General features: G+C 48.7%; 1 protein-coding gene across 4 annotated transcripts in view; it reads left to right on the forward strand.

Annotated features, from left to right (window-relative positions):
* The window catches only part of DNM1L (dynamin 1 like), an 87765-nt gene that overhangs the window by 32635 nt on the left and 34743 nt on the right, over positions 1-20387 (forward strand). For all 4 annotated transcript variants that reach the window (XM_063928872.1, XM_063928874.1, XM_063928875.1 and 1 more), the window contains 2 exons: positions 6816-6947; positions 7179-7385. In XM_063928872.1, coding sequence (XP_063784942.1) covers positions 6816-6947; positions 7179-7385 — 339 coding nt within the window. The remainder of the gene's footprint in view (positions 1-6815; positions 6948-7178; positions 7386-20387) is intronic.

A 20387-nucleotide genomic window follows, 5' to 3' on the forward strand; every position in this document is an offset into this window, starting at 1 on the left:
TCCATTTCTCTGAATCCTCTAGGGGACACTGGAGTTCCTCTTAGACATTAGGGGTGTGAAGCCTGCAACCGGAGGTGTGGCACAATCTAAAAAATTTGCATTGTCTGCACAGCCGGTTCCTCCCACTTCACGCCCGAGAGACGAGGACACGATACGAGAGCCTATGGCGAGGAACTGAACCGTACAACATGCCAAACAGCATTCAAGAAACTTCTTTAAAAGAAAAACCAACGCTGTTTGTACGAACTGTATGAACAAGAACTATAAACACAGCAGGATTGACAGCACAGAGGCGGGCGTCCAGTGTCCCCTAGAGGATTCAGGGAAATGGATTTATCGGTAAGTACCAAAATCCTCTTTTCTCTTTCATCCACTAGGGGACACTGGAGTTCCTCTTAGACATTAGGGGACGTCCCAAAGTTCTCTCCCAGGGCGGGAGTGCTGTCTGTTGCCTGCAAAACCAAACGTCCGAACTTGGCATCCTCGGACGCAAAGGTATCAAGCTTATAAAATTTTGCGAACGTGTGGGCTGAGGACCACGTCGCCGCTCTGCAAAGTTGAGAAGTGGAAACACCTCTGGCAGCCGCCCAGGAGGCACCCACTGATCGAGTGGTATGCGCACTCGTCCACAATGGAACCTGTTCACCACAGGCAATATAAGCTTGCCTAATTGCAAGTCTAGTCCATCGAGACAGGGTCTGATTAGAAGCTGGCTAACCCTTCTTTGGTCCCTCATAAAGGACGAACAAATGGTCTGACTTTCGAAAGGACGATGTAATGTGTACATACACCCTTAAAGCTCGGACAACATCCAAGGATACATCCCCATCCGCTAGATCCTTGAAGGGTGGGACCACAATTGGTTGGTATACATGAAAACCCGAAACAACCTTAGGGAGGAAATCTGCTCTTGTACGGAGTTCTGCCCGATCCTCATGAAAAATCAAAAAGGGACTCTTACACGATAAAGCTCCTAACTCAGAGACCCGCCTAGCCGAAGCTAAAGCTAGCAATAACGTTACCTTCCAAGAAATATTTTACGTCTGTCCTTGGTAACGGCTCAAATAAATGTGATCTCAAAAAAATCTAACACCAAATTTAGATCCCATGGTGCCGTGGGGGAACGAAAAGGGGGCTGTATCCGTAGCACCCCCTGTAAAAAGGTCTGAACTTCTGGTAAGCATGCCAACTGTTGTTGAAAAAGAATGGAATGAGCCGACACCTGAACCTTCAGAGATCCCAACCGCAGACCTAAGGTTAGTCCGGCTTGAAGGAAGAGTAAAAGTCTGGATAAGTGGAAGGTATTCGAATCCCATCCACGTTCCTGACACCAGTCTATGTATTTCTTCCAAATTCTGTAGTGATGTCCAGCTGTCACCGGCTTCCTAGCCGCAATCATTGTAGGAATAGCTCTTCTAGGTATTCCTCTGTTCCTTAAGATCCTGGTTTCAACAGCCACGCCGTTAAACGCAGTCTGTTCAGTTCTGGGTGAAGAAACGGTCCTTGAGACAGCAGGTCCTCTTTGAGGTAACCGCCAAGGGTCTTCTGACAGCAACCCTTGTAGGTCTGAGTACCAACTCCTGCGTGGCCAATCCGTAGCGATTAGAATCGCCCACGCTCGTTCTCGTTTCAACCTCTTCAGTATCTTTGGTATGAGTGGGAAGGGTGGAAAGATGTAAACCATTTCGTAATCCCAATGAAGTGTCAACGCATCTACTCCTTCTGCTGCAGTATCCCTTGTCCTGGATACATATCTTGGCAGCTGGTGGTTCTGCCTCGACGCCATGAGGTCGACCTGCGGAAGGCCCCATCTCTGCACTACCATCTTGAAGATCCGTGGATGAAGACACCACTCTCCCGGATGCATGTCCTGTCGACTGAGATAATCTGCTTCCCAATTTTCTACACCTGGGATGAATATTGCAGAGATGATGATGTTTTGCCTCTCAGCCCACAACAGGATCCTTGATTCCTTTAACGCCATCTTGCTCTTTGTTTCCCCTTGACGGTTTATGTAAGCAGTCGTCGTGACATTGTCCGACTGTATTCGTACGTGCTGATACATGATCAGATCTTCTGCCAAGAGAAGTGCATTGTAAACTGCTCTTAATTCGAGAATGTTTATGGGTAATCTGCTCTCCTGCAATGTCCATCTTCCCTGAAATTGATGGTCTTCCAGGACGGCACCCCAACCTCCGAGACTGGCGTCCGTTGTCAGAATCCTCCAGTCCCAAATGCCGCATCTTTTCCCTGCTGCAAGATTCTTGTGCACCAACCACCATGTCAGGGAGACACGCACTTGTGGTTGAAGGCAAATTTTCCGATGAAGTAGCCAATGTAAACCTGCTCCTTGAGCAATGAGATTCATCTGAAAAGGTCGGGAATGAAGTCTGCCGTACTGGAGAGCTTCGAACGACGCTACCATCTTCCCGAGAAGTTGTACACAGAGGTGTAGAGAAACCATCGGTGCCTTTACTACCTGAGTCACCAATTTCCGTATGTCCTGAATCTTGGATTCTGGCAGAAAAATTCTCAGTTCCACCGTGTCCAATATCAGGCCTAGGAACTGAATCCGTTCAGTTGGAATGAGGTTGGATTTCTGGAAGTTCACAATCCATCCGTGTTGGATCAGAAATTGGTGAGATGTCTTAGCATCCTTTATCAGCTTCTCCCGAGAAGAGGCCTTGATTAGGAGATCGTCTAAATAAGGTATTATTGTGATTCCCAGTAACCTTAATTCTGCCACCATGACCGCCATGATCTTCGTGAAGATCCTTGGGGCTGAGGATAGGCCTAATGGTAAAGCTCTGAATTGGTAATGATTCTTCACCAGTGCAAACCGTAGGTAAGCCTGGTGGGGTGACCAAATCGGGATGTGCAGGTACGTATCTTTTATGTCCATGGATACCATGAACTCTTCTTGTCCCAAACCTGCAATGACCGACTGGATTGATTCCATCTTGAATCTGTAGACCCTTAGAAATTGGTTTAAAACTTTTAAATTGAGTATAGGTCTGACTGTCCCGTCTGGCTTTGGCACGACAAAAAGACTGGAATAAAATCCCGTTCCTCTCTGAGAGGTAGGGACTGGAACAATGACCTCTGACTGTAGCAATTTTTGAATTGCCGTAAGTAACGCTTTTGCCTTTTGAGGGCACCGAGGCAAACCTGTTGTAAAAAACTGACTGTGAGGTCTTTCTTGAAACTCCATCCTGTACCCCTGAGAGATTGTTGTTTATCCAGATCTCTGGAGAGGTGTTGGCCCATCTGTCCTGAAACCTCTCCAGTCGTGCGCCCACCAGGGAAGACCCCAGGTGAGCTGGGAGACCGTCATGCCACGGTTTTGTCAGTAGGTTTATCTTGCTTTCTGGTCGTTGCCTGTGAGCGGCCTCTACCTCTGCCCCCACACGCCGTTCCACCGAAACCTCTTCCTCGGGCTCGAAAGGACTGAGATCTGAAGGAATTAAATGTTGGTCCCGAATAACCCCTCTTAACCTGTGTAGTGGTTCTCGTATAAGGAGTAGGCAGGAATGTGGACTTCCCAGCCGTAGCCTGGGCAATCCACTTGTCCAATTCTGGACCGAAAAGAGTGTCACCCACAAAGGGAATAGCTTCCACTGCCTTTTTAGTGTCAGAATCTCCTTGCCATTCTCTGAGCCATAAAATTCTCCTTGCCGATGCGGAGATGCGCGATGCAATCCTACTGACACAAGTATGAAGCTGATTCTCGAATGTGTTCCGCCAGTTGAGTGATCTGTTCCAGGCTATTTTCCTCCTCAATAGCCTGTATAATACGGCTGGCCCATGCTCCCATGGCCTTGTTAACCCAAGCACAGATGAGGGTAGGCCTCTGTGCCGCACCTGCTGCTACAAAAATCGACTTTAAAGCTGTGTCAACTTTACGATCTGAAACATCCTTTAAAGTCGTTACATTCGGTATCGGCAAGATTGTCTTTTTTGATAATCTTCCTAGGGAAGCATCCACTACCGGTGGATACTCCCATTTATCCATTACCCCCTTAGGTAAAGGGTACGTTACCTGAAATCGTTTTGGGAATTGAAAACGTTTATCAGGTTGTTTCCATGCCTCCTCCATTTGAGTTTGGAGAGATTTAGGAATGGGGAACACTGCTGAACGTGGTTTCTGGGATTCGAATAAGTCGAATTCCTCAGGTTCCTTATACCCCTTTTCCACTAGCTCAAAAAACACGGGTAAGTGCACGGGGGCGCGCATTTACCCGTGTTTTTTGCAAGTGGAAAAGGGTAAACCCGGATCAAGTGATCCGGGAATCCTACCCTGGTAGCTAGTCGGGTTGAACACGTGTTCAACCCGGCTAGCTGTCTAGTGTGAACGGGAGCCGTGTCAAGGTGACACGGCTCCCGTTCACAGTGCATAGGGAAGGCGGCGCTGGGAGATCATCTGATCTCCCTGCGCCGCCCCTGCCGTGTCACTAGAAGCGTCACCAACCCGGCATTTGCCGGGTTGTGACTGTTAATGGGAAAGGGACCGAGCACGGGTCGCAGCAGGGGGCAGCTCCCGTGTCAGGCTCCCGGCTGCGACCCGTGCTCGTTAGTGGAAAAGGGGTATTAATCTCTTCTCCCCTTTAAAGTCTAGGATGTCTTTAACTGCATCAATTAAGGAGTCCATGCCTGAGATTGCCGAATCCTCTTCCGCAGAGTCGTCCAGATTAGATTCAATTAACTCACCTTCCTCCGTATCCATAATAATACCATCCTCTTCCTCTGTTACCTGAACCACAGGAAGGGGTCTTTTAACTGCCTTGCGCACATTCGTGTCTGCTTGTGCGGGCGGCGTTAATTTAATGAGGAAGTCTTCCATCGTCTTTGAGAATCCCACAGCCCACTCTGATTGTTGCTCGCGTGATTCCGCCATTTCCTTGGATATTCTATCTGTAAGAATATCCTCCCATGACCTAGACTGAGCACTGGTTCCCGGCTGCGCGTCCCTGTCTAAGCAGGAGTCGCACACCCCGGAGCTGCCAACCCTAGTGCTTTTCTTGTTGCACTTCGTACACACATAATAGGTCTTAGATGTCTTGGTTGTTGCCTTAGACATATTTATCCGTTTATTTAACAATTTAAACAGTGCTTTCACCCTTTACAACAGGAAGAAAGAGCCTGTATTAAAGACGGGAGTGAAGTGGTTGAAACCGGCTGTAAAACCTTCTCCCTTCGTATGTAGAAGGGAAGACAAAAACTAACTAAAACAAAAAAAAATTAACTATAAATATCTTTCCTTTCTAACACCAGCCTGTTTTGCAAACTTCACAGACCCAGCTGTCAATCATCAGCGATGTAGGGTCGTCCCGTGTCTTTTTTAGTATTTCCGTCAGGAACTTTGAGTAGAAGTCCTTGAAAATACATGTATAAATAATAAATTTCAGGAGATCCTCATTGCTATTCTATATATTTCTTCAACTGTTCTGGAAATGTCCAGCAGAGGGAGTCCCAACTACAGCTCCCATCTGATTGTCTATAGGTTAATGACCCGAGGGGGCGGGCTGATTCCTGCCCCTCAGCTTGGCGCCTATTTGTGAATAAAAAATGGCCGCTATTAAACTTTTTTGTATTCTTCATTAAAAAAACCCTTGCTTGCTATACATTAAAGCTGAGGTAAATTTCTTATTGTTTTATTTCCTTCATCGATCCCCGCAGCTGCCTCTCTCTCTCACCTCCGCGCGCACGCCCGCGGCCGTTTCTTCGGTCCCAGCGTGGCGCCTGACAGCGGGGGAGAGTGATGTGCAGCGGCGGTGACTTAACCGGCCAGCGTGTGTGCTCTCTATCGCGCTCAGCGCTGGCCGCCCGTGGCCGCTTGTTAGTCTTAGCGCGGTGCTTGTCAGCGGAGGAGAGTCATGCTTTCCCTCTGTACAGCGACGGTAACTCACCCGGCCAGCGTGTGCGCTACCTATCGCTCTCAGCGCTGTCCGCTCTGTTCTATGTGTCGTGTTCAGAGCGTTCCCTTCACCAAGGGAGCTCTGACACTGTAACTCAAGGTATAATCTATTTAAGCACTGTTTAACTAATAATTCTGTTGATCACTGTGCTAGCTTTATTAGCAGCACAGTTCCCTTAATCGACCAGCCAGTTAAACTAGGTTGTATACTAGGGCCCTTTGTATCAACCAGTACTCAGTTACCCATGAGGATCTCCTGATGAGAGATGCCGTTCCCTTCAAAGGGGATCTTTGTCTCTCAATAATATTTAGACTTTGTCCCCCTTTTATTAGGTTGATGCAGTCACTGCATATAGTCAGGAGCGCTCCAACGTGCTACTCCTCCAGCACAATTTTCAAAACTGAGGCATGAGGGGCGTGAAGGGGGAGGAACCGGCTGTGCAGACAATGCAAATTTGTTAGATTGTGCCACACCTCCGGTTGCAGGCTTCACACCCCTAATGTCTAAGAGGAACTCCAGTGTCCCCTAGTGGATGAAAGAGAAAGTTAAAAGTAAACTCATGTTGACCTTTTTCCATGTCGACCTAATGGTCGTGTCGACCTAATGTGTGTCAACCTAGAGTCCGGATACCTGTATGACCTCGTGTCATGCATGAGCACAAGGCTGGACGGCCATCGGTAAGTATTGCTGCTTCTTCTGTAGCAGTGTTCCGGCAGTCCCGGCACTAGAGCAGTACTGAATTGCTCTAGTGATTAAATATCCACTACTGCAACTCTTGGCATGTTGGATACTTAACCATCAGGAGACCTTGATAATCTAGACTTCCACATATGTATCCAGTGCTGGCAGCTAACCACAATATGTACGCATCACAAGCTGAATTTTGTCTATTATTTCTAGGAGTCAGCTTGATATTAATAACAAGAAGATCGTGGCAGACTCCATCCGGGACGAATACGCGTTCCTTCAGAAGAAATATCCATCTCTGGCCACTAGGAACGGAACCAAGTACCTAGCACGGACTCTGAACAGGCAAGTACCCTCCGGCTTATGTCTCCGGGCACCATCGTCACTAAGAATCATCTCAATATTAATTGAGATGACTATTGCTTGTTCACAGGCTCCGCCCATGGTCTCCGCTCCTCGCCTTCTATCTTGCTGGTATTTTATTGCATCTAAGCCACTAACGGGGCTGACCTGGGCTCCCGAACTTGTCCTAAAACAGTGGAGTTTATACATTGTGGTCCTTCTCTCTCTCTCTAGGCTCCTAATGCATCACATCAGAGACTGTTTGCCAGAGCTGAAGACCAGGATCAACGTTTTGGCGTCTCAGTATCAGTCCCTGCTCAATAGTTACGGTGAACCGGTGGAGGACCAGAGCGCAACCCTGCTCCAGCTCATTACCAAATTTGCCACAGAATATTGTAACACGATTGAAGGAACCGCAAAGTACATAGAGACGTCAGAGCTGTAAGTGCCAATGAGATCTGTAATTCTTCACATAGGCACTGGTCTTGTGTGATTGGTACATATAGGGCTGGATTCAATTACTGTAGGAAGCTGCCGTCTTGTCGGAAAGACGGCAGCTTCCGACAGAGAGAGGTCGGAAGGGGTTCCGACCTATTCAATAGGGAATGATTTTTTCCGACAAGTCGGGAATTCCTTGTCTGAAAACACGTGGATCGGCGGAATAGCCGCCGATCCACGTGCTTCTGTCGGAAACTGGGTCAAATCCGACAGGTTTTGGCCCCTTTTCCAACAAATTCAATCCGACTTGAAAACAAGTCGGATTGAGGTGAGAAGACAAGCAGATGCTGCGGGCAGTGGGGAGAGCACAGATCGGCAGCCGGCGGGAGGAGCTGGCTGCGGGGGGACATGGCGGAGGACGCTGCAGGGAGATAGGTTCCTGGCCGTCCCCTGGCCAGGCACCTCTCTCCCTGCAGTGCCTAACCCTCCCCCGCCGCCACAGATAAGCTCCCCCCCCCCCTCAGCCAGCTTCTCCTGCCGGCTGCCGATCTGTGCTATCCCCGCTGCCAGCACCTCCTGCCGCCGCCAGTCTCTGCTCCCCTCCGTCGGCCAGCTTACCCTCGCCGCCATCCTGCTCTCGCCTGCCGCCACCTGCTCTCGCCTGCCGCCATCTGTGCACCTGGCCGCTGCTGTCAGCGCATCTGCAGCCGCTGACAGCAGCAGCAGGACTGGTCCTTGTGTACGGCCAAATCCGACAGTCTGATTTGGCCGTGCATTGAATAGGGGTTGTCGGATCCATTCTGACAACTGCATGTCGGAATGGATCCGACTCTTATTGAATATACCCCAAAATCTGATTTATTTTTATTCTATGGATTTGCATTATTTTGTGATTTAACATATACTAAGTATTAAGTTAAAAATGAATGTGTTGAATCATGTACAATGAGTTTCTCTGGCTGGGTCCACAGGATTATCCACAGGATAACATTGGGATATTGTCGAGCGACAGCGAAAATGGCACCAACACGGTCACGAGCTTTCTGGCCTCCCAGGATGCATTGGGGCCTCCACTATATAGTCCCGCCCACTGATTCAGTCAGATCAGTTTTTTGCTTGGTGCGACAGGAAGCCGCATGGTCACAGGGCTGCTGTGAAAGCAGCCTCAAGTTTTCATTACTTTATTTTTATAGACTTACTGTTTTTGTTTGAGCGACTTCTCTTAACAGCGTCTTAAACGTGTATTAGAAAGAGTCGCTCCAACAACTCCCCACCGGGTCGCAACAACGCTTACCTTCGCGGTACAGTGCTGTCTTGACGGGCGTCTGTGTCGGATGTTCTAGCAGGTCCAGCAGACGTTACCAGGCTGTGGCCGGAGCATGGGGAGACAGTGAGTATATGGACTTCCTCTTACTAGAGGGGTCAGGACACAGCTACGCTGATTTGGTGGAGACTACAAACAGCGCGTTGATGCGCCGAACATCTCGAGTGTGACAGCGCTACGCTCCGGGGATCATAGGCGCCAGGACTAGGTGAGGCCGCGATCCTGGGAGTTTAAGTCAACAGGGGGTTTCAGGCGCTCTCCTGGCCGTCCCTCCTCCGAGTTCATGGCCAGTTCCCGCGGGTCTCTCGTTTCATGAACTGAATAACCTCACTTCCGGCTCAGACGCTACCACGAGGGTACTCGGTCGCAGCTTAGACGCTGCGGTTGTGTACACTGGATATAAACCCGCCCAGACCGAGTCGCAGGCCTTTAGTGTCTGCATGCACGTGGAGTCGCTCAGCGTCCGTGTCCGTTGGTGAGCGTCCGTGTCCGTTATCAGTTACCAAGAGCGGCAGTGTACACCAGTAGCGTCTGAATCCACTCGGCGTCTTTCGAGCGTCTTTGCTTGGATATGGAAGTGTGGTGAGTCTCCCTGTATCCTGCTCCCTGGAGGCAGGGTATACAGTACTAAAAATTCCTTCTACTTCTTAGTGTGCACTGTTAATTTTTAGTACCTATTGCATATGAGACCTGTATATTACTGTGTTTTCTGCATGTTATGTTGAAAAAGAACCAGTTAAACAGAAGTACAAATTTCCTACTTATGTATAAGTTATTATGGAGGTTGTATTCTCATATGACAATGTCTAATGCTTTAACATGTGACTGACTGCTAGTATGTGTGCTGACTTTTCTGTGTAATGTCAGTCCTGTTCTGACCCTCAAATCAGGTGCACTGTGGTCAGATTGATTTCACCTCTATATACTGATTATAGGGTGTGGTTCAGTCACAAAATTGTGTAGTCAATATCAGAAAAAATGTCTGTGAGCGGCAAAAGTGATGAGGAGAATTTACCAAGCACTCCTACAGCCCTAACATGCTTATCTTGTAAGTCAGGGGTAATTGATATGATTCAATTGGTCACTTATGAGGGTTTGTGTGCAAACTGTTTCGCTTTTCAGCGAAGTAAAAAAACAGGAGTTAGTTCAACCTCCAGTAGAGCCACCATGGAATATGTTCGCAAAGACTCTGTCTTCAATAGCGGACAGGTTAGCTCCAGTAGCACCACCTCAGGGGTTAGGTTACACTATGAACCCATACATGCAGCTCCCTTCCTATGGTTTGGTTCCAGTAGCCTCTACAAGCAACCAAGGGGTAGGTAAGACTAAGACAGATACGTCTGTATGGCAGACTACACAAGAGGATACATCGGATGATGATGCAGAAACAATAGATTCAACTCCGTATGATGATCAGTCGCAGAGCTTTAGTTCAGATGATGTAGCTGAACTCATTAATGCAGTAAAGGCTGTGCTTTCTCTGGAAGAAACAGCCAAGACAGCGTTAAAAGCAAAAGCACCTGTATTCAAACGAACAAAGTCAGTGAAAGCTGAATTTCCAGCGTCAGAGGAGTTGACGGAAATGATGGATGAGTCTTGGGCAGCGCCCGGTAAAAAGTATAAGATTCCTAGGAGATGGGATTCTTATTATCCATTTCCTGCTGGAGATTGTTCGAAGAGAGAAGTTCCTCCAAAAGTAGATGCACATGTTCTGCGACTCGTGCACAAATCTGCTTTGCCACTGTCATCTACCTCTTTGAATGATGTCACAGACAGGAGGGTAGAGAGCCTATTGAAAAATATTTTTTTTTTTTCTTGTGGGTGCAGTGGTAAGACCTGCTATGGCTTCGGCCTGGGTAGCAAAGGCAATGGGCGAATGGATAGAGGAACTAGAGAATGACATCCCCTCTCCTACTAGGGAGCAAGAGGATCGTCTTTGCCGTTTAAGACAATCTGCCCAGTATTTAGAAGAAGCAGCCATTGATGTAGGCACTGATGCTTCTAAATCTTCAGCCCTGGCAGTAGTCGCTCGCAGAGCAGTCTGGCTACGGACCTGGAAGGCAGATGCGGAGTCCAAGAAGGAATTGGAAGCATTGCCTTTCATGGGTAATATATTATTTGGAAAACCTTTATCGGATATCCTAGAGTCAGAGGCTGAATCGAAGAAGGTCAGATTTCCGGCTACCTACAACCCTAAGTCCAAGGGTTTAAAATTTCGCTCATTTCGCTGGCAAAGCAAAGCGAAAGGTAAAGAGGAGCCTAAACAACCCCAGTTTAAATCCAGGGGTAAGAAGCAGTGGGCTAGCAAAAAGCCAGCTTCCAAACCTGAACAAAAGCCCTCAGCCTGAAGAGACGGGCCTCCGCCTGGAGGATTCCAGGGTTGGGGGCCGACTCCTGCAATTTGCACACACATGGCAACAGTCAACAACAGATGCCTGGGTGCAGAAGGTAGTATCTCAGGGGTATGGGTTCCCATTCAGGAGGCAGCCTCCTCAAAGATTTTTTTGCACCAGCCCGTCTCGTATAGAGTCGAAGGCCAATGCCCTGCAAGAAGCAGTCCAAAAATTACTGCAGTCAGGTGTGATTGTCCCAGTACCTCCATCACAAAAGGGACAGGGGTATTACTCCAATCTGTTTCTAATCCAGAAACCAAATGGGTCATATCGACCAATTCTAAATCTGAAGATGTTGAACAATTACATATGGATCCCGAAGTTCCACATGGAGACGTTACGCTCCATAATGTTGGCTATGGACCTGGGAGACTATATGGTATCTCTGGATGTGTGGGATGCTTACCTACATGTGCCTATAGCACTATCACATCAGTGTTACCTCAGGTTTGCCATCCTCAAGGAACACTTCCAGTTCCAAGCTCTGCCCTTCGGGCTAGCTACAGCACCCAGGGTGTTTACCAAGATCATGGTGGTTATGGCAGCTTGTCTGCGCAAACAAGGGATAAGGATATTCCCATACCTAGACGACCTATTAATCTTAGCACCGTCGCAAGATTTACTGTTGAGCCATCTCCAACAGACGATAGTTTGTTTACAGAGACACGGGTGGCTCATAAATTAGGAGAAGTTGTCCCTGAATCCATCACAGCGGATGGTTCATTTGGGAGCCATATTGGATTCAGACCTACAGAGAGTTCTCTTACCAGAGAAGAAAATAGTCAAGGTGCAGGTCATGGCTCAGGAAGCGTTGCAAGCCCAGACAATGTCAGTCCATGCAGCAATGCGGCTGTTGGGTCTGATGGTATCAACGTTCGACATGGTGGAATATGCGCAATTCCACTCCAGACCATTGCAGCATCTCATTGTGACAAAATGGAACGGAAATCATCAAACAATAAAGAAGCAGATGATAAAGATTCCAGTAAATGTAAAAAGGTCTCTAGCATGGTGGCTACAGACAGACCATTTAAACAAGGGGAGACCCTTTTGGATAAAAGAGTGGCAAGTCCTGACGACAGATGCCAGCCTGCAAGGTTGGGGGGCGGTACTCTGAAGCCTATGGTTCCAGGGAAAATGGACCGCAAGGGAAAGTCGCCTGCCGATAAATCTGTTAGAAATAAGAGCCATTTACTTGGCCCTAGTTCAGGCAAAGGACAATCTACAAGGAAGACCAGTCCAGATCCGCTCAGACAATGCGACGGCAGTAGCATACCTAAATCATCAAGGAGGGACTCGCAGCAAGAGTCTGATGGAGGAAGTAACTCCCATTCTAAAGTGGGCAGAACTCCATCTCCCAGCATTGTCAGCAGTATTTGTCCCGGGTGTACTAAATTGGGAAGCGGATTTTCTCAGTCGGCACACCATTCAGGAAACCGAATGGGCACTACACCCAGAAGTGTTTCAAACACTGGTGAACAGATGGGGTCTACCGGAGATAGACCTTATGGCGTCTCGTCTAAACAACAAAGTTCCGAGGTACGGATCAAGAACAAGGGACCCAGGAGCAGTCCTGGTAGACGCACTGTCAGTAGAATGGAGGTTTCAGCTGGCATATCTGTTCCTTCCAATATCTCTGTTACCCAGAGTAGTGAGAAAGATAAAACAGGCAAAAGGAGCAATCATTCTAATAGCTCCAGCTTGGCCAAGAAGGCATTGGTACACAGATCTGTGGAGAATGTCCGTGGAAGCACCGATACTGCTCCCTCAACGTTCAGATCTGTTAATGCAGGGTCCTTGTTGTCACAGTCATCTGGATCGCCTGTCTTTGACGGCGTGGCTGTTGAAACCTATATCTTAGAGGCTAAAGGATTTTCAAAGCAAGTAATCCAAACCATGCTTAGAGCAAGAAAGCCTTCTTCGGCCCGTGTATATCATAGAATATGGCAAGCCTATATTCATTGGTGTTCTGGAAAAAATTACAATCCAAGAGCCTTTAAAGTAGCTAGAATTTTGGATTTTCTGCAGGCAGGATTGGATAAGGGGTTGAAGGTTGCTTCCTTGAGGGTGCAAGTCTCAGCGTTGACTGTATGGTTTCAGCAGAAGATTGCTGACCTACAGGATGTACGTACTTTTTTCCAAGGAGTAGTACATATTCAACCTCCATTGGTTCCTCCTGCAGCTCCCTGGGATTTGAATTTAGTTCTTAAATTTCTCCAGGGTCCTTTGTTTGAACCACTTGAGAGAGCAGATCTTAAGTGGTTAACGGTTAAAGTTCTTTTTTTACTGGCAATGGCGTCAGCCAGAAGAGTGTCAGATTTAGGAGCATTATCATGTAAGTCTCCTTTCCTAAGTTTTTTTCCAGACAGAGCAGTTCTCAGAACGAGATCTAGTTATCTTCCAAAGGTGGTGTCAAAGTTTCACCTGAATGAAGAGATTGTAGTCCCAGCTTTTCAGGTATCGGGACTATCTGCGGGAGAAGCGTCACTGGACGTGGTCCGGTCTTTAAAAATCTACATAGATCGTACTAGTGCCATCAGGAAAACAGATTCCCTCTTCATCCTCTACGGATTCCATAGGAGAGGTTGGCCTGCTAGTAAACAGACGCTGGCGAGATGGCTCCGAATGGTAATATCTGAAGCTTATTCTCATGCAGATCTCCCTATTCCGGCTAATGTCTCTGCACACTCTACACGTAAGGTAGGTCCTTCTTGGGCAGCACAACAGGGTGCATCAGCAGAACAGATATGTAAGGCAGCCACATGGTCTTCCATAAACACATTCATCAGACATTATGCCTTGGATACTTTTGCCTCTCATGACGCAGACTTCGGGCGAAAGGTCCTCCTGTGCAATCAGGAGCGTCCCCACCACTAAAATGGCTTTGGGAATCCCAATGTTATCCTGTGGATAATCCTGTGGACCCAGCCAGAGAAATGAACGTTATGGTAAGAACTTACCGTTGATAACGTGATTTCTCTTATGTCCACAGGTATCCACAGGGATCCCACCCGGACGCATCTGATTTGAGGATCTAGACAAACACTAAAAACCTCTTCCTTCTTGTATGGAAGGGTGTGCATGTGTGTTCTTATCGCCTGTACAGGTCTCTACCTAATGTTCCTGCCTATAATCGCTGTGGAAAGAACTGATCTGACTGAATCAGTGGGCGGGACTATATAGTGGAGGCCCCAATGCATCCTGGGAGGCCAGAAAGCTCGTGACCGTGTTGGTGCCATTTTCGCTGTCGCTCGACAATATCCCAATGTTATCCTGTGGATACCTGTGGACATAAGAGAAATCACGTTATCAACGGTAAGTTCTTACCATAACGTTCATTTCTCAGCTGACGTGGTGTCTGCCTGGTTTCTCCTCCCTCGTTTCCCTATGTAGTAAGTCATTTATTTGCTATGTGATTTGAGGAACACAGTGTGAGCTGTCTCACTCCTCTTTCTCTGACGTCCTAGTGGATGCTGGGAACTCCGTAAGGACCCTGGGGAATAGCGGCTCCGCAGGAGACTGGGCACAACTAAAGAGAGCTTTAGGACTACCTGGTGTGCACTGGCTCCTTCCCCTATGACCCTCCTCCAAGCCTCAGTTAGATCTTTGTGCCCGACCGAGCAGGGTGCAATCTAGGAGGCTCTCCTGAGCTTCTTAGAAAAAAGTTAGTTTTAGGTTTTTTATTTTCAGTGAGACCTGCTGGCAACAGGCTCACTGCATCGAGGGACTAAGGGGAGAAGAAGCGAACCTGCCTGCTTGCAGCCAGCTTGGGCTTCTTAGGCTACTGGACACCATTAGCTCCAGAGGGACCGAACACAGGCCCAGCCTCGGAGTTCGGTCCCAGAGCCGCGCCGCCGGCCCCCTTACAGAGCCAGAAGCAAGAAGAGGTCCGGAAAATCGGCGGCAGAAGACATCAGTCTTCATCAAGGTAGCGCACAGCACTGCAGCTGTGCGCCATTGCTCCTCATGCACACCACACACTCCGGTCACAGAGGGTGCAGGGCGCTGGGGGGGGGGCGCCCTGAGCAGCAATATAAACACCTTGGCTGGCAAAAATACATCACATATAACCCCCAGGGCTATATGGATGTATATTAACCCCTGCCAGATTCCAGAAAAACGCGGGAGAAAAGTCAGCCGAGAAGGGGGCGGAGCCTATCTCCTCAGCACACGGGCGCCATTTTCCCTCACAGCTCCGCTGGAAGGACGTCTCCCTGACTCTCCCCTGCAGTCCTGCACTACAGAAAAGGGTAAAACAAGAGAGGGGGGGGGCACTTATTAGGCGCAGTATAATTAAAACAGCAGCTATAAAGGGAAAAACACTCTGTATAGTGTTATCCCGGTATATATATATATAGCGCTCTGGTGTGTGCTGTCATACTCTCCCTCTGTCTCCCCAAAGGGCTAGTGGGGTCCTGTCCTCTATCAGAGCATTCCCTGTGTGTGTGCTGTGTGTCGGTACGGCTGTGTCGACATGTATGAGGAGGAAAATGATGTGGAGGCGGAGCAATTGCCTGTAGTGGAGATGTCACCCCCTAGGGTGTCGACACCTGAGTGGATGGGCTTATGGAAGGAATTACGTGAAAGAGTCAGCTCTTTACAAAAGAAGTTTGATGACATGGGACAGCCGGCTTCTCAGCTTGTGCCTGTCCAGGCGTCTCAAAGACCATCAGGGGCTCTTAAACGCCCGCTATCACAGATGGCCGACACGGATACTGACTCCAGTGTCGACGATGAAGAGACGAATGTGACTTCCAGTAGGGCCACACGTTACATGATTGAGGCAATGAAAAATGTTTTACACATTTCTGATAGTACAAGTACCGTTAAAAAAGGGTATTATGTTTGGTGAGAAAAAACTACCTGTAGTTTTTCCTGCATCTGAGGAATTAAATGAAGTGTGTGATGAAGCGTGGGTTTCTCCCGATAAAAAACTGATAATTCCTAAAAGGTTATTGGCATCATACCCTTTCCCGCCAGAGGATAGGGCACGTTGGGAAACACCCCCTAGGGTGGATAAAGCGCACACACGCTTGTCTAAACAGGTGGCACTGCCGTCTCCTGATACGGCCGCCCTTAAGGAACCTGCTGACAGAAAGCAGGAGAATATCCTAAAATGTATATACACTCACACGGGTGTTATACTGCGACCAGCAATCGCCTCAGCCTGGATGTGCAGTGCTGGGGTGGCTTGGTCGGATTCCCTGACTGAAAATATTGATACCCTGGATAGGGACAGTATATTACTGACTATAGAGCATTTAAAAGATGCATTTTTATATATGCGCAATGCACAGAGGGATATTTGCCGACTGGCATCAAGAGTAAGTGCGCTGTCCATATCCGCCAGAAGAGGGTTATGGACGCGGCAGTGGTCAGGTGATGCTGATTCTAAAAGGCATATGGAAGTATTGCCTTATAAGGGGGAGGAGTTATTTGGGGTAGGTCTATCAGACCTGGTGTCCACGGCAACTGCTGGGAAATCCCACGTTTTTACCCCAGGTCGCCTCTCAGCAAAAGAAGACATCGTATTATCATGCGCAGTCCTTTCGGCCCCATAAGGGCAAGCGGGCAAAAGGCTCCTCTTTTCTGCCCCGTGGCAGAGGGAGAGGAAAAAGGCTGCAGCAAACAGCCAGTTCCCAGGAACAGAAGTCCTCTCCCGCTTCTGCCAAGTCCTCAGCATGACGCTGGGGCTATACAAGCGGACTCACGCACGGTGGGGGCCCGTCTCAAGAATTTCAGCGCACAGTGGGCTCACTCACAAGTGGACCCCTGAATCCTTCAGGTAGTATCTCAGGGGTACAAATTGGAATTCGAGACTTCTCCCCCTCGCCGTTTCCTAAAGTCTGCCTTACCGACGTCTCCCTCCGACAGGGAGGCGGTATTGGAAGCCATTCACAAGCTGTATTCCCAGCAGGTGATAATCAAGGTTCCCCTCCTGCAACAGGGAAAGGGGTATTATTCCACGCTGTTTGTGGTACCGAAGCCGGACGGCTCGGTGAGACCCATTTTAAATCTAAAATCTTTAAACACTTACATACAGAGGTTCAAATTCAAGATGGAGTCACTCAGAGCGGTGATCGCGAACCTGGAAGTAGGGGATTATATGGTGTCTCTGGACATCAAGGATGCTTACCTCCATGTCCCAATTTACCCTTCTCACCAAGGGTACCTCAGGTTTGTGGTACAGAACTGCCACTATCAGTTTCAGACGCTGCCGTTTGGGTTGTCCACGGCACCCCGGGTCTTTACCAAAGTAATGGCCGAAATGATGATACTCCTTCGAAGGAAGGGAGTTTTAGTTATCCCTTACTTGGACGATCTCCTGATAAGGGCGAGATCCAGGGAACAGTTGGTAGTCGGAGTAGCACTATCTCAAGTAGTGCTGCGGCAGCACGGTTGGATTCTCAATATCCCAAAATCGCAGCTGATTCCGACGACACGTCTTCTATTCCTAGGGATGATTCTGGACACAGTCCAGAAAAAGGTGTTTCTCCCGGAAGAGAAAGCCAGGAAGTTATCTGAGCTAGTCAGGAACCTCCTAAAACAGGCCAAGTATCAGTGCATCAATGCACAAGGGTCCTGGAAAAAATGGTGGCTTCCTACGAAGCAATCCCATTCGGCAGATTCCACGCAAGAACATTCCAGTGGGACCTGCTGGACAAATGGTCCGGATCGCATCTTCAGATGCATCAGCGGATAACCCTGTCCCCAAGGACAAGGGTGTCTCTCCTGTGGTGGTTGCAGAGTGCTCATCTTCTAGAGGTCCGCTGATTCGGCATTCAGGACTGGGTCCTGGTGACCACAGATGCCAGCCTGCGAGGCTGGGGAGCAGTCACACAGGGAAGAAATTTCCAGGGCTTGTGATCAAGCCTGGAGACATCACTTCACATAAATATCCTGGAGCTAAGGGCCATTTACAATGCTCTAAGCCAAGCAAGACCTCTGCTTCAAGGTCAGCCGGTGCTGATCCAGTTGGACAACATCACGGCAGTCGCCCACGTAAACAGACAGGGCGGCACAAGAAGCAGGAGGGCAATGGCAGTAGCTGCAAGGATTCTTCGCTGGGTGGAAAATCATGTGATAGCACTGTCAGCAGTGTTCATTCCGGGAGTGGACAACTGGGAAGCAGACTTCCTCAGCAGGCACGACCTCCACCCGGGAGAGTGGGGACTTCACCCAGAAGTCTTCCACATGATTGTAAACCGTTGGGAAAAACCAAAGGTGGACATGATGGCGTCCCGCCTCAACAAAAAACTGGACAGGTATTGCGCCAGGTCAAGGGACCCTCAAGCAATAGCTGTGGACGCTCTGGTAACACCGTGGGTGTACCAGTCAGTGTATGTGTTCCCTCCTCTGCCTCTCATACCCAAGGTGCTGAGAATTATACGGCGGGGAGGAGTAAGAACCATTCTCGTGGCTCCGGATTGGCCAAGAAGGACTTGGTACCCGGAACTTCAAGAAATGCTCACAGAGGACCCGTGGCCTCTACCTCTGAGAAGGGACATGCTCCAGCAGGGACCCTGTCTATTCCAAGACTTACCGCGGCTGCGTTTGACGGCATGGCGGTTGAACGCCGGATCCTAAAGGAAAAAGGCATTCCAGAAGAAGTCATCCCTACTTTGATAAAAGCCAGAAAGGATGTAACCGCAAAGCATTATCACCGCATCTGTCGGAAATATGTTGCGTGGTGCGAGGCCAAAAAGGCCCCGACGGAGGAATTTCAACTGGGTCGATTCCTGCATTTCCTGCAAGCAGGAGTGTCTATGGGCCTAAAATTAGGATCCATTAAGGTCCAGATTTCGGCCCTGTCGATTTTCTTTCAAAGAGAACTGGTTTCAGTGCCTGAAGTCCAGACGTTTGTTAAGGGAGTGCTACATATGCAGCCTCCTTTTGTGCCTCCAGTGGCACCCTGGGATCTGAATGTTGTTTTGGGTTTCCTAAAATCACATTGGTTTGAACCACTCAACACTGTGGACTTAAAATATCTCACATGGAAAGTGGTCATGCTGTTGGCCCTGGCTTCGGCCAGGCGTGTGTCAGAATTGACGGCTTTATCCTGTAAAAGCCCTTACCTGATTTTTCATACGGACAGGGCAGAATTGAGGACTCGTCCTCAATTTCTCCCTAAGGTGGTTTCAGCGTTTCACCTGAACCAGCTTATTGTGGTACCTGCGGCTACTAGGGACTCGGAGGACTCCAAGTTGCTGGACGTTGTCAGGGCCCTGAAAATATGTTTCCAGGACGGCTGGAGTCAGAAAATCTGACTCGCTATTTATCCTGTACGCACCCAACAAGCTGGGTGCTCCTGCTTCTAAGCAGACTATTGCTCGCTGGATTTGTAGTACAATTCAGCTTGCACATTCTGTGGCAGGCCTGCCACAGCCAAAATCTGTAAAAGCCCACTCCACAAGGAAGGTGGGCTCATCTTGGGCGGCTGCCCGAGGAGTCTCGGCTTTACAACTTTGCCGAGCTGCTACTTGGTCAGGGTCAAATACTTTTGTGAAAATTTTACAAATTTGACACTCTGGCTGAGGAGGACCTGGAGTTTTCTCACTCGGTGCTGCAGAGTCATCCGCACTCTCCCGCCCGTTTGGGAGCTTTGGTATAATCCCCATGGTCCTTACGGAGTTCCCAGCATCCACTAGGACGTCAGAGAAAATAAGAATTTACTTACCGATAATTCTATTTCTCGTAGTCCGTAGTGGATGCTGGGCGCCCATCCCAAGTGCGGATTATCTGCAATACTTGTACATAGTTATTGTTAACTAATCGGGTTATTGTTGTTGTGAGCCATCTATCCAGAGGCTCCTCTGTTATCATGCTGTTAACTGGGTTCAGACCACAAGTTGTACGGTGTGATTGGTGTGACTGGTATGAGTCTTACCCGGGATTCATAAATCCTTCCTTATTGTGTACGCTCGTCCGGGCACAGTATCCTAACTGAGGCTTGGAGGAGGGTCATAGGGGGAGGAGCCAGTGCACACCAGGTAGTCCTAAAGCTTTCTTTAGTTGTGCCCAGTCTCCTGCGGAGCCGCTATTCCCCATGGTCCTTACGGAGTTCCCAGCATCCACTACGGACTACGAGAAATAGAATTATCGGTAAGTAAATTCTTATTTTGAGCACTCTCACAGACTGCCTTCTCTCCCGGTGGATGTGTTGTTGCTGCAGTTTTTGTAGACTCCGTGCTCTAACAGTGCACATTGTTATGGGGAAGGGGAGTGTGAGCTGCCGGCTGTATACTGTAGTTCTGGCTACTTTAAAGGTGTTAGCGGGGATGTTGTAAG

The sequence above is a fragment of the Pseudophryne corroboree genome, chromosome 6 (genome assembly GCF_028390025.1).
Source record: "Pseudophryne corroboree isolate aPseCor3 chromosome 6, aPseCor3.hap2, whole genome shotgun sequence".
Lineage (NCBI taxonomy): Eukaryota > Metazoa > Chordata > Amphibia > Anura > Myobatrachidae > Pseudophryne > Pseudophryne corroboree.